Source organism: Orycteropus afer, unplaced genomic scaffold (genome assembly GCF_000298275.1).
Source record: "Orycteropus afer afer isolate SDZICR_OR568_19922 unplaced genomic scaffold, OryAfe1.0 scaffold00111, whole genome shotgun sequence".
NCBI lineage: Eukaryota > Metazoa > Chordata > Mammalia > Tubulidentata > Orycteropodidae > Orycteropus > Orycteropus afer.
In genome coordinates this window covers 9,688,218-9,703,457 of record NW_006921698.1, presented here as the reverse complement: position 1 = coordinate 9,703,457, position 15,240 = coordinate 9,688,218, and the positions used below count along the sequence as shown (strand labels likewise).

Below are 15,240 nucleotides of genomic sequence, written 5' to 3'. Positions count from 1 at the left end.
AATCATGATCAAGTAGGATTCATACAAGGGATGCAAAGATGGTTCAACATTAGAAAATCAATCAACATAATTCAACCCATAAATAGAACAAAGGATAAGAATCACACAATCATCTCAACTGACACAGAAGTAGCATTTGATAGAATCTAACACCCTTTCTGAGGAGCCCTGGTGTGCAGTGGTCAAGTGCTTGGCTGCTAACCAAAAGGTCAGCAGTTCAAACTTACCAGCTGCCCCCTGTGAGAAAAGATGTGGCAGTCTGCTCCATAAAGATTTACAGCCTTATCACTCTAGTATAGCCCCCTCTCCTTTACCTGGACTGATCGACTAAGCTCATCCAGACCACCACAAATGGACCCTGGCTCCCACCCATCACAGTTAGACTAAAGTTCTTGAATCAGACTGCCTGAGCTCAACACTTATTAACTGGGTGACCTTAGGCAAGTGACTTTCTTATCATCATTATGTCTGGAAATAAAAAAACAAAATGAGAGAGAAGAGAGCCAATTTCTCTGAAGAAACGAGTGAGGATAGAAATTGGATAGAATTTAGGTTGAAAGAGAAGAAAATTTATTAGTAACCAAGTGTGTTCTTTGTTTTCAGCAAAGAGTCAAAATGACCCAGTTAAGTTACATAAGGGCAAATTCCCTTTAAATAAACTTCACCTGGGCATGTTCCAGTTTGTACGGTGGACTGTGGAGTAATGAAAATATGGGGTGAGAAAACAAACGAAAAAGACCCCTAGCAATTGAATATATCCTGGCATTCTTGCAAGAATTTCAACTTACTTAAGAACTAAATTCAGTCCTATCAAAGTATCTATCTTTTCTCTGGGTTGTTTTATTCTAATATAACGTATTCTGATAAATGCAGAGTTTAAACCTATAGCAACACTAGAAGAAACTGTCATTAATAGTTAATGTACGAAAACGTACGTACCTCTTTTGTTTGATTTGCTTTAGCAACTGCATCTTGTGTCAGGCGCTCCTGAACCAATATGCGTATCGCCTACGACAACCAAAAATGTTGTTACTTTTTTTTGTTGGTTTGCTTTTACTTTTTAAAGACTGCTTAACTGTCTTCCTTTCTTTTGAGTCAGAAGAACAAGGATGTCGAGTTTGATGAAGTCAGAACTACCTATTTCATTTAACAAATCCTCCAATAAATTTTTAAGAAAGCTCTTTTAAGTGTTCACATTTTCAATATTTAATAACATAAAGAGTTGCTCATGATAATTAAATTTTCACATACATAATACACGTGCATAGAATCTTAAGGTAAGTACAAAATCTTAAAAATGCAGGACACCTGGTAAAAAGCAGGTCTCCTTCCCATTCCCAAGCCTCAACCATCCAGTTCCCCTACAGAAGCCACTGTTCACAGATTCTTGTGTATCCCGAAAAGACTCAAATTACAAGCATGCACACATGACACATACATTCTTAAAACAAAAGGTTAGTATATCATACAGACTTTTCTGAACCTTGCTTTTTTCACTTAACCACAGAGAAGTGTTTTCAGACCTTTCAAAGGACACTGTTTTTATTACTATGGCATTTCATTATGGCAGACACATATGTATCCCAGCACACCCCAAGTTATGTGTTGATTTCTGTCCCCAAAAAAGATACGGTCAGGTTCTAACTCCCAGTACTTATGAAATATGACCTTATTTGGAAATAGCATCTTTGCAGATCTTATATATTAATTAATATGAGGTCATTCTCCAGTAAGTAGGCCCTAATCTGACTGATGTCCCTGTAAGAGAAGGAAAAGAGAGAAAACTGGGTGATTACAATGTGAAGACAGCAGAAGAGATCGCAGTGATCGTGTCTAAAAGCGAGAAAAGCCTGGGACTGCGAAAGCCAGGAGAGAGGCCCAGAACAGTCTCCCTCACAGCGCTGAGCAGGAAGCAACACTACCAACACCCTCTTTCAGACTTGTAGCCTCTAGAACTGTGAGAATAAATTTCTGTCATTATAACCCACCCAGTTGGTGGTACTTTGTTACAACAGATCTAGGAAATGAATACATCCTTAAAAGCAAGATATTTTTAGGGAATTTAAATGACCAAGAAGACAATTACAACTCAAAAATAAAAATGAGAATATAAAAATATTATTATTTAATAATATAAAATATATATATATGCCAAGCCCACCAGCCACTCCTCAGAAGGAAGACTGGGCAATCTACTTCCATAGTGACACCACCTTGGAAACCCAAGGATGGGTTGCTATGAGTCAGATCCAACTCGATGGCAGTGAATTTGGTTTGGTATATATTTGAAAAGAATAACAAAATAATCTTTAACAGTAATAGTCTGGTTGCCAAATAGTTAATACTCTCATTCTTACACTCAGCAAAGCTAGGATGTTTTCTGAATTATCATTTGAATGTCTCTTAAAATAATTCAAAAGACAAACATGCAGCTAAGATTAGAATTTTTATAAAGCTTTTCCATTATAGCTTATTTATACTTTTTCCCAGAGGGTTTCCAATGTCTAACAAAAGCACCCCAACTACGCTATGCATTGTCTGTTTCTCCTCTCACACAGTTTATGATTAAAGTTGACGTGATCACTGTAAAACTGTTCCAAGGCAATTTACTAATTGTCTGAGTGGGGAATAAGCCTTTGAAAGAGCTAAAATTCACTAAAAATAATTTGTCTTTTGGCACTCAATTTGGGTTAAGAAAATCCAAGTTAACATTCAGATACAGCATTAAGAATTGTGATAATCCAGGAATAGTCCTTATTAAAACTGTCATTAATACGTTTAATTTTAAGAAGTAAAATAAACTATGGCTTAATCTCTTCTAGATATTGTAAAATTTAATTATTCAACTTACTGCATAGTTCACAGAATTTTACATGCACACACCAAAGAACCAACCTGCTGCCATCAAGACAATTCTAATTCATACTGACCCTATAGGGCAGAGAACTGCCCAGTGAAGTTTCCAAGGCTGTGAATCTCTACAGAAGCAGACTGCCAGTGTCTTTGTTATGTGGAGCTGGTGGTGGGTTCAAACAGACGACCTTCCAGTTAGCGGCCAAGAACTTATCCACTATGCCAACAAGACTCCCTATTTGCACAAGGTCAAGTCAAAAGCTCTTTAATCTTTCATAAAGACAGTAATAATTTCTAAAGTAATTTCCAACACTATCTTAATTCCTCCACCACCCAAGCGCCTGTACTTACATAATTACTAGGCATAAGTCTTCTGGAATATGATGAACGTATTTTGTCTTTCAGAATAACATACTCACCAAATAGAAGAGATTTCTTTTAGACTACTTAGCTCCCCAAAGTAGAGGTGAACTAAGTGGCCTTAGCCAATTAAACAGAACTAGGTTAGTATAGAAAAAAGAATGACCACTATGTCAGTGCCTAGATTAAAATCCTGGCTCTATCATTTTGTGTCACCTTGGATATTAGTTATCTATCCTTTTTATCTACGTGTACGTACACACACACACACATACATATATACAAAATATGTAACTATCATATTTTTACATCAACATATATAGATATTAGCATCTCTCTCTAGGATTACTGAGAGGATTAAATGAGAATCTTCGTAAAGGATCTAGCATAGTGGAAGGCACACAGTGTTTAACTCCTTGATATTAGTTCTCATTATTACTAGTAGATAATCTAAGAGCTGTGGTGGCACAGTGGTTAAAGCATTTGGCTGCAAACCACAAGGTCAGCAGTTCAAACCCACCAGGTGCTCCTTGGGAAAAAGATGAGGCAGTCTCCTTCCATAAAGATTTATAGGCCTGGAAAACTTAAGAGGCAGCTCCACTCTGTCCTAAAGGGTTGCTATGAGTCTGAATTGACTTGATGGCAGTGGGTTTGGTTTTTTAGATAATCTAAAAACAGATGAAATAATTAAATCTGTTTTATATCCCATATTTCTATTTTAATCATTCAACCATAATGTAAATACCAGAGTTCATTTTTAGAAAAATGAAGAGATTTTCCTATATGCAGTTTCTGTCAAGAATGAAAAATATGAAACTGACCTTTAGCATTACCAAGTAATCATCATGACGCTGGACCTGAAGCAGGTTAGCCAAAGCCATCACACCAGCCTTAAAATCAGGATTATTTACTAGAAGAGATTAGAAAACAAACTTATAATTCTGCAAACTAACATAATTACAGCCATATATTTGTGAATATACAAACTTACAAAAAACATTTTTCATTTTCCAGTAACAATGACAACAAATTTCTCACTTCTAAAATTGCTGCTGCTTAGGGAAAAAACATAAAGTGATGTACAGCATCAACATGTTGACCAATGGTTTTTCTGTTAATACATTTCATCAAATTGAACAAGCCAGTAAATGATTAATTTAACTCACATTAGATTTGTCCTACAACTTTTCATGCAAGGCCCCTTTACACAGCACTTTTAATTAACATTTCTTCCCAAGGCTATTAATTTTAATACATAGGCCCCTTAACTGGACAGTTTTCTGAAAACCTTTTCTCTAAGCAGCAGCTCTGGAGAGTCCAAGAAGCTTATTAATTCAAAGGATAATTCATAAATTACAATTCACAATGAAGCAGGGAAAGAATATTCAACACATTTCATAATCTAAGTAACCAGAATCTTCCATATTTTTTAAAAGGAGAAAAACTGCTAAAGGATAACTGGTACTTAAAAAAGTGAACAATTTTACCACTCGTTTCATAGTGTCTTTAGAACAATGAAATTATCTTACACCTCAAGAAGGCAAACAATCTGCACTATGATTATTCACCAAATCACTATAACCAAATCAAATAATACGACGTTAACATTCAGAATTCAACTGTGGTCAGGGAGAAAGCATATTGTAATTCATGCTTAGAAACATTATAGAAAATGAAACTTCAACACAACCGTTGTCTATGTAAAACATTCTTATTACTGAACCTAGACTTCATTCTGTTGTTGTTGTTGTTGTTGTTATGTGCCGTTGAGTCGGACCTGGCTCACAGCGACCCCTCCTTGGGTTTCCGAGGCAGTATCACTACAGAAGTAGACTTCCCAATCTTCTTTCCGAGGAGTGGCTGGTGGGTTTGAACCGCCAGCCTTCTGGCTAGCACTCAAATGCCTTAAACAGCACTACATTCTAGGAAGCAAAAACATGCAAAGAACCAAAAATACTGGTAGCAAATTTTACACATTTAGTTACATACTTACCGTCCAAATTGATTAACGGCTCTGCATTTTTCGTTGCATTATCAGCAGTTTTTGCATTATCAGGTACCGAATCCTTATATTTTTCAGCTGTAAAAATAGGCAAAAATATAATTTTTAGAAATGCAACTTAAGGTCCAATCAACGATGCTTCTTCATTGACTTTAAGGCAAACAGATTATAAGCACAGGGTAATGCCAATTAGAGTTATGTTTTGCTATGGAGTATCAGAAGACAAAGGGACTATAACTTTTTGACTAAGTTAAAATGATTATTGGAATGTGTGACACAAATATCTTCATTAACATTTCTAAAGGTAATACATTTCAAATATTATGTAAATTTTAGGGGGAAAACCTGAATCTATAGTTTATCCTAAAACTTGGTAGAGGTAGAAGAAAGGGAGGATCATTAAGTATAGATTACATAAGAGCAAATAAAAAGCATTGCAAAGTTTCCTCCCAAATCTTCATTTGAATGACATATACAGAATCTGAAAACCTTGCTTTGGAAAAAAATCCATACTTCAAATGTTTGAGCATATATAAACCTAAAATTTATCTCAACACTTGAATGCCAGAATTCCAAAGGTAGATTTTTATAGCTATACTTGGAAAATACTTAATACTTAAAAGGAAGTCACCAAAAAAGAAAAAAAGAAAAAACTCAGTATTAATTCACTAAACTTAATACCCAAAAAGCATCTTTGGCTCCAGGGCTTATTATATGATTTATGAAAAAGCCACCCAGAAAAACAAAAGCATTTAAATGTAAGCCAGACAGTACTCGGCTCAAAGGAGCATCTACTGGCCAAATCTAAGACATTGTAAATATCAAAATACACGATGACAAGGAAGGATTATGACCCACTGAATACATAAGAATCCATATATCCACATTTAAATAACTCAATCAGAGAAGGAAAAACTTCTCCCTTACAGTAGAAAGCCACAAAGAAATTTAAAAGGAATAAAGGAACTAGAACAACCCCTTTTGACATCATCACAGTAATTGATTCAACCAAAAATCATCAAATGGATTCTAAAACTAAGAGGAAAGCTTCTCACAAGACAGGTATTCATTACAAAGGGGAAAATAGTAACTTTACAATGGAGGAACCCTAACCAACACTTGCCTCCTGATATCATGTGCTTAAGAACAGCATCACTTATGTGCTCTTCCTAAAAAAAAGGACAAACTCTGAATTTAATCAATTAGAAACATGAGACAAACCCAAACTGAGGGACATTCTATAAATAAATGTTGGTGCAACAAAATACAAATAGTGAGGAACTTTTCTATATTATGGAGGACGAAATAGATTTAACAATTGAATGCAATCCATGATCTAGAACTTCTTTTCTCTAAATAACATTGATACAAGTGATGAAATCTGAGTATTGTCTATAGATAAAAGTAGTATATCAATGTTAATTTTCTGATAAGTATACTATGTTTAGGAGCCCTGGTGGCATGGTGGTTAAAGCACTTGGCTACGAACCAAAAGGTTGGCGGTTTGAACCCACTAGCCACTCTGCGTGATAAAGATGTGGCAGGCAGTCTGCTCCTGTACAGATTTACAACTTTAGAAACACTATGGGGCAGTTCTCTGTCCGACAAGGTTGTTGTGAATCAGAATCAACTCATTGGCAGTGAGTGTAATAGTACAGTTATATAAGACAATGCTGTTTTTAGGAAACGTGTACTAAATATTTATGGGTAAAAGGGAATCATCACAATTTACTATCAAAGAGTTTAGGAAAAAACTGCATGAGTATGGAGAAAGGGAGGAAGAAAAAGGAAAAAGCAAATGAAGAAACATTTTAACACTTGGGGAAGCTGAGATACGAAAATTCTTTGTACTATTCTTGCAATGTTTCTGTAAATCTGAAAAGATGTCAAGTTAAAATAAAAAATTTAAGTCAGATTTTAATAATCTTAATTGACAAATTAATGTGAAACTTAAAAAAAAAGTTAAGGCACTGTCGCAGATTGAATTGTGTCCCCCCAAAATGTGTGCTGTAAATCCTAATCCCTATACTTGAGGATTGGTTTTCTTGTTATGTTAACGAGGCTAGATTAGCACAGATGTGTCTTAAAGCAATCACTGTAAAATATAAACAAGCAGACAGGCATGGGAAGCACACAGAGATGGGAGAAGCCACATGAAGTAACTAAAGCCAAGGAAAAAAGTAACTAAAAAGAGACAAGAACCTTCCTCCACAGACAACAGAAAGAGAAGGCCTTCCCTTAGAAACGGCACCCTGAATTTGGACCTCTAGCCTCCTGAACTGAGACAAAATAAATTTCTGTTCACTAAAGTCACCCACTTGTGGTATTTCTTATAGCAGCACCAGATAACAGAGACAGGCACAAATAATAAAAATTCACAATATTTTCATCAAATAACATTTTAAAATAAGTAAATTAAAACTCAAAAAAAAAAGAGCAACATATTAATGGAAAAATCACAAGAGAATATCAGTACCTCCCATTGGTAACAGAAAGAGTTATCATTTTTTTAACGAATGGTCTTTGTTCTTATAACTCTGAATTTTCAGATGACACAAAAGCACTTTATAGTTTAGACTTTCAATATTTTCTGTTGCCATTTACCTTTTAAGTATATGCTGACTTTCTCTTTTTCAGTATCAGAAAATTTACTATACAGCAGATAAAATTAGTCCCTCAGCATTTTTTAATTTATTAAAATAAACACGCTGCTATTGAGAAATGTACTTAAGAGTTATAATCAACTGAACCTGGTAACCTGAGTTGAAAGATTTAAAAAATGCGACAAATGGAATATAATAAACAAGCATGAAACAGAAATTACTATATGACTATCAATTTATTTGTGAACAGTTGAACAGCACTTGTGATAAACTAGAGAACACATCATTACAAATTAATTCACACAGAAAGAACGTACTTGGGAAAAGGTCCTGAAAATCAAGTAATACTATGTATCAATGCCAAAAATGACTAAGTTATTTTCTAAAGAAAAGTCAAAGTGTTTTCTTTTTAAACTAAAATGTAAAGTTTCAAATTAGAGGTTTTCTTAAGATTGCTATGAAAAGGCTACTGAAATTTAAGTCTAAGGCCCCAGCAAAACCTAGCTAATTCTCCAAACTGGCATATATAAACATTCATATATTGCACTGACCGAACATTTATTGAGGTTGATAAGCATTTACTGTGTGCAAGGAACTACGCTGCATGCTGTGCTAGAACAGAATAATTGCTCACCCAAAGATGCCCATATCCCAGTCTCTAGACCTGTAAATGTATTATGTATTATATATTATCTAAGACAGAAGATAATCCTGGATTATCCAAATGGGCCCAATGTCATCACAAGACCCTCGTGAAAGAGAGGGAAGAGGAGCAGGGTCAGAGCTGGAAATGTGGTAACAGAAACAGAATCATAGAAGGAATAGAAGATGATATGCTAGTAGCTTTGAAGGTGGTAGAGGGGGCCACGAGTGAAGGAATGCAGGCTAGATTTCAGAAACCAGAAAGCCCAAGAAAAAAGATTCTGCCTTGGTCTCCAAGAGGAAGCAACCCTATCAACACCTTGACTTTAGCCTAGTTGAGACTAATTTTTGACTTCTTACCTCCAGAACTATAAGATAATAAATTCATGTTATTGTAAGCCATCAAGTTTATGGTAATTTGTTGGATCAGCAATAGGAAACTAATACAGGTACCACACAGGAAACCAATCTGAAAATCAGCTTAAATTTAGTGGGGGTAAATAAGACATATAAAGTCATTAGAAAGTAGTGAATGCCTTAAAAGACAGACTAAAAGTTATGCAAATACAGAGGGAAAAATTACTGCAGCTAGGGGACATTTGAACTGGATCTTAAAAGGATGGAAAGGATTTAGATTTGTAGGGCTCTAGTGAAATGGCATATTAGCCAAGGGAAAACCGTAAGCAAAGAAACTGAAGGGAGGGAAAAAGGGGACATAAACAGGAAATGGTTATTCTTGTTTGGCAATATGTCAAGTGTTGAACTGCTTAGACATAAGCCATCAAAGGCCTTGAATACCAGGCTAAAGAGTTTGCAGCTCCTTTTGTAGAAAACTAAAAGCTAATGATGTTTACAGTATATAACTAGTGCTATTCTTTGGAAACAATGAATAGTATTCTAATATAGATGCAAGTTTGAGAAAATTAGCTTGGTGAGCCATGTGGATCACAGGTTAAAGGATGACACTAATAAGAGACCAATTTGGAAGATACTGTAATAACTTCAGCAGAAAGTGACAAGAGCCTGAATTAGGGTGATAGAAGTAGTAATGGAGAAGATGTAATTTCACAGGTAACTATGAAATTACCTGCTGGCACTAACATGCAGAAATCCTATCAATTCCGTGACATTAACAACAATTTCTAAACATGAAAGACTAAGGTACAGACTATGCAAAGTGCCAAATATACCAAACTAAGTCACTTTGTATGAAGACACCATTTCCAAATTCTAACAGAAATATCCAAATGTCAATGAAAAGTATTTTTAACTTTTTGCTAACAAAGAGATCCTAATTCTAAAAACTCCTTTCTTAGCCAATTTGGGAGATTCGGAGGGCTGGATACAGAAGCAAGGTTACAAATAAAAAGTAAAGTTCTAAATAGATGCTGAAAAGTGGGTGAGGAAGTTTAAACTTAAATGAACAAAAGGTAAACAGCATAAAACAAAAAGCACAAATCAGCAACTTCCTTAAGTCTTTACACTCTGGCTCTCCCACCTGTCCTCTACCTCTTTTAAAAACCCATATTCCCCATAAAACATACCATTATCTCCATACTCTAGTCTAACAGCTAAACCAAGAAGCCAGTCAATTGCTTCTTGTCGATCTTGAATCTTGAAAGGACAGTTCACATCTCTGAGATACTGTGGAAAAAAAAAAAAAAAGTTTCTTTATTACCATAAAATAACAGAATGAAAAAATGATAAAGTTGAAATAGATGTTTGTTTGGATTCCCTCTTTTAAGACTTCTTGGTCTACACCCCACCTTCCCATGAATTTAGAGTCTGTCTAACAACAGTCATTATTAAGTAATAATTAACCATAATCAATTCATTTTCCCATTTTGGGGCAATGAGACATATAACAATGCCAACTGGTATTTCTTGTAACATTTTTATTACCAAACTTTTGATGCATTATGTAACCCAAAGGAAGCCTTTAATCTATTAAGAAAAAATGAAATTTCCACCACTTTTCAAATTTTATCTTTACAGATGCCAGGTAGGACACCACTGGTCTAGAACAACTTCCCCATTTTACAGATGAGAAAACTGAGACCTAGAAAGGACGACACTGGCCAGAGGTTACACAACTTAGACTGGGCCTGGACGCTCAGATTTCTGATTCCACATTCCAATACATATATAGTAATTAAATTTAAAAAATGAGGACATACAAATAAATCTATTATCGAAATCCTAGCTTTCACATTAAGGAAACGCCACTGAATAAAGTAAGCCATGTAATGTATGTGTAGAATGTAACCAAGCATTGTAAATAAGTGTCAGAAATGGAGTATCCAAATAAGTGCTGTCCTTCAAAGGACACTCTCTCGGGACATCAAAATCTAATTGCAGTAATGATCCTATTTACCCAAAACTTCTGGAGCTCCTTTTTGGAAATCTTATCAGGAATAATTAGTAAGTCAGCACTTTTTAACCATAACTCATTTCCTAAATGAGCTATATTATCCCCCTGCTAAAAGAAACATCTCAGTCCTAAGATTTAGTAATAATTTAAAAAGTAAATTCACCTTCAAAGTATAGAAATTGCTACATTAAGGATATTCAAAGGATGGGACCTAGGATCTAAATAATTTCAAAAGAAAAGGTCCAAGTATGCCTTAAGAAAGGACATCATCATTCCAAAGAGACCAACTTTAAGGGCAACATCAGTTTGGATGCGTAAGCTCTAATATGTTTATCTGTAAGTTACATTACTTCACTGCAACTTCTGGGTGTTTTGCAATCATTTTTTTATATTCATCAAATACTCTTCTATATGTAGAAATGTGTAGTATCTTGTATGTATGAATGGGCCCTAAGTAAGACATAATAGAAACAAATACAATTTTCTAATATATTTCTAAACTTTAAAAAAAAAATCCATCTAAAAATTTCAAAAGTACTTTTTAAGAGCAAAGGAAAATAATTCAACACTAGACCTTGGGTGGTACAAACAGTAATGTGCTAGGCTGCTAACTGAAAAGTCGGAGGTGCCTTGGAAGACAGGCCCGGTGATCTACTTCCCAGAAATCAGTCATAAAACCCTACTGAGCACAGTTCTACTATGACACATATGGGGTCATCAATCATGAATTGGAATCTTTTCTCATTAACTCCTTCTCTTTTTTTTAAGTAATAGCAGTGGTAATATTAAGTATACAGCACTTGGTACAGGTGGGTCCCCTCTGAGAACACTTTAGGTATACCATTAACAACATCCCCTAAACCCATTAACATTGAATCAATTCCAACTTATGGTAACCCCATGTTAGAGAGCAGAAATGCTCCGTAGGGCTTGGTTGGCTACAACCTTTATATAAGCAGATCTTTCTGCTGCAGCACCACTGGGTGAGTTCAAACCACCAACCTGTACGTCAGCAGTCAAGCAAAACCATTTGTGCCATCCAGGGACCTTAACAACACCCAACAAAACTTTAAGTACCATCGTTATCAATTTTAAGATATCACTGTTATCTCATTGTTATCAATGAGAAAATCAAGACATCGAGGTTAATAAATCTGCCCAAGGTCTTAGAGCTAGTATGTAATTTATATCATCTCCTAATTCACACAATCATCGATTCAAACCAGAGTGTTAGTCATCTGATCATTTTGCCCTATAAAATGAAAAGTTCAGTTGCTTTTCTTGATATTTTGAAGGAAAAATATCTTATTCGTCAAAATAATATAGCTGATGAAAGCTTTTAACATAAGTGATGACATCGAAATGTGATTTTTATTATAATTTGAAAACTATTCTTTTTTTCCTTCAAATGTATTATTAAAATCAGACTAAGTCAATGGGAAAATTATTCTAACAATAAAAATGTTAGACATACAGAAATTTTTAGATCATTTCAATTATATAAGCACGGGACATCTATGTATGTACATTAACTACAACGATAAACATGACAGCTTGCATGTTTAAGCACATCAATAATGTCATCTTTTGTTATTACTGACATTTAAGCACGTCAATAATACAAAAGTGTATTACTGCTGTATTTTTAGCCTAATGTAAAAAATCTAATTTTGGCCATGTAATTAAAGTGTAGTTACCATTTTTGGAATATTTCACTGTTTTTTAAAGAAACCTCACAATGTTGCCAAAGAAAACTACTTCAAGCTTGGTAGAAACAGATTATATACTTTGCTTTAAATAAAATAAACAATAATTTCAAACAGTTAAATCTCTGAAATCCAGGTTCTCAAACACTGATCATTATTACTTTTATTTTTTAAAAAATCATTTTAAAATTGTCTCTCTTCGTATAATCTTTGGAGAAGCTCTCTGTACTTTTATATTGCTTTCTGGTAATTACCTTTTCAAAGAATTTGGGCCAATCACTGCTGTGGATGTTTCTTAAATTTCCTCTGTCCTCAATCTTGTAGTGTCTGATTTTCTGGTCTTCAAGCCAAACAATAAAATTTCTAAACTCTGTTTCATCTGCAACAAAGGTATCACAAAAATCACTAAAGCAATCACTAGAATACCTACTTCACAGGTCAAACAGAATTGTTTAACCCCGTATAAAAAGTTAACTGAAACAAGATTAAGTACTGTTAGGTGCACATTAAGCTCATTTATGACAAACTACGTACATAATTTTAAAGAAGGTAAAATATCCATTTTACTAAAGAGAAAAATGAGATGCAAAGACTCAAATCCAGATCAAAGTGCTATTACCACCAATTATTTTTCCTAAGTAAAAATCAATGTGCTCAACAAATCACTGACACACCTCTTGTAAATTATTTTCAACCTGTGAGTTAAACTCAGCTTTTATTATGTAGTCCTGAAAAGAACTATACGTTGGTCCGGTATCACAGGTTGTACTTGATGATCACTTTCAAACATATTAGTCTACCACAGGCCAAGAACTATGGGAGAAAATGAAAAGTAGTAGGTAGTAGAGTAATACTGGGTGGTAGTGTTATTACTGAAGTGTCATGCAGCACCTGGAGTTCCTTCAGAGCATCTTGGAAAACCTTCCAGGCACAGACCCCAACAATGAGGCCATTCAATATGACACGGATCCCTGGGCTTCCAGGCCACCAAGGATGGCAAAAAGGACAAAAAGGAGGAGGATAAGAAGTGAGACTGGATGGAGAGGGTAGCTGAGCCCCCTCAGGTTATAAAGGGTGGGGCAGGGTGTAGGACTAGTTGTGCTGTCTGTTAACTATTAAAATATAAACAAAATGTGGCAACTTAGAAAAAAGTGAGAGTACCTGAGTCTGTTCAAGGGCTACTGTATACCAAGAGAAAGATGTGGCAGTTCCTTCCGTAAAGATTTAATAGTGTTGGAAACCTTACAGGCCTGTGAGTCGGAATCCACCCCATGGCAGTGGGTTTGGTTTTGGGCTTAGTGCTAGTACTTCTAAAAATTTTAACGCCGTAAAATACCAAATACCTTTGTTATTTACAATTCAACTAACCCGCTCATCTGCTACTTTTTTGCGCGATGCCTACACAATTGTTGTTGTTGTTGTTATTTGCCGTCGAGTCGGCCCCGACTCATAGCGACCCCTCCTTGGGTTTCCGAGGCAGTATCACTACGGTAGTAGGACTGCCCAACCTTCCTTCCGAGGAGTGGCTGGTGGGTTTGAACCGCCAGCCTTCTGGTTAGCAGTCAAGTGCCTTAGCCACTATGCTACCAGAGCTCCCAGCCTACACAATTAGCACACTGCTATTCGCGCTGATTCCTCCATTGTCGATACTGGACTGCGTTTTGTATTCTCTTGATCCCTTAACTGCTTCCTGAGTTGATCGTTCCCGACCCCTGGCGGGCAGCAAACTTGTCTTCAAGTTACTCAGCACCTTCCTCGACATCCAGCACTATGCTGGCCCATAACAGGTGCTCAGAGTACCGTCCACTTAATTACCCGGGACATCAGTGGAATTGAAGACCTAAGTTAGAAAAACGAAGGTTTCCCTTTTGTGCGCTGAGAAGGGGAGGTGGGGGAGGAGCGTTTGGAATTAACCACGTAGAGAAAGTGGTGACTCCAACAGAGGAGTAGGTGCTGGAGCTGCGAAGCCGGGGGTGCTGGGAAGCGCGGCGGAAAACTGCAGTGCCTGCCGGCCTGGACTAAGTGGCCGCCCAGAGGCACACGGGGGAGACAAGGCCGCGGAGGATCCCAGGTAGGGAGGAGGGGGGTGCCGAGAGAAGGGCTGCCGCTGCAGTCAGAGACGTGCGGTCGGCCGGAGGACGCCGCCTCACCTTTGCAATTGAAGCCAGCAGGGTTGTGGTAGTCAAGGGCCGTCAGCTTGCGTCGGAACATGATCCTGGCTTCTCGCTCTGGTCCCCCGGGCCTCTGCCGGGAGAGAAGAGGCGCGGAGGAGCGGGCGGCGCAGGCACCCGCGACGCGGCGAGAAGGCGGGCTGACGCCGGGACGCTCAGGAATGACTTCGGCCTTCGCCAATCATGACTTAGGAACAGCGGCCACCGGCGAATGCCCACCAATTACGGCACCTCCTGGAGAAGCGGGGCCAGCGTCGGCACGTCGACGCTCAAATAAACTTTATTGTCAGCTTCCTAGTTGTACAACAGGCAAAAAAGCAACCGAGAAGCAAGTTTCCTCGTGTTTTCCTCGCCTTCTTGAAACAACATGCAGAAAATAGTGTTATGTAGGATTGTGCCATTCCCCATACCTCTTATTGGATCATAGAGTTACAGTTTAGTATTTTGAATAGACATTCATTCATTCAATGTGTGCCTTCTGCTTAATAGGTACTCTTCTAGGCTAAAAAGCAGGGTCACTGGAGTAAGATGC

The 15,240-nt window shown here is 36.8% G+C and overlaps 1 protein-coding gene across 1 annotated transcript in view; it reads right to left on the bottom strand.

Annotated features, from left to right (window-relative positions):
- The window catches only part of RTRAF (RNA transcription, translation and transport factor), a 28,581-nt gene extending 13,833 nt beyond the window's left edge, over positions 1-14,748 (bottom strand). Inside the window, exons 1-6 of the mRNA XM_007943706.2 lie at positions 14,688-14,748; positions 12,792-12,916; positions 10,005-10,104; positions 5,207-5,293; positions 4,035-4,123; positions 940-1,008 (exon numbers count right to left, since the gene is read on the bottom strand). Of these exons, the coding sequence (XP_007941897.1) occupies positions 940-1,008; positions 4,035-4,123; positions 5,207-5,293; positions 10,005-10,104; positions 12,792-12,916; positions 14,688-14,748 (531 nt within the window). The remainder of the gene's footprint in view (positions 1-939; positions 1,009-4,034; positions 4,124-5,206; positions 5,294-10,004; positions 10,105-12,791; positions 12,917-14,687) is intronic.
- Positions 14,749-15,240: the final 492 nt, after the last annotated feature.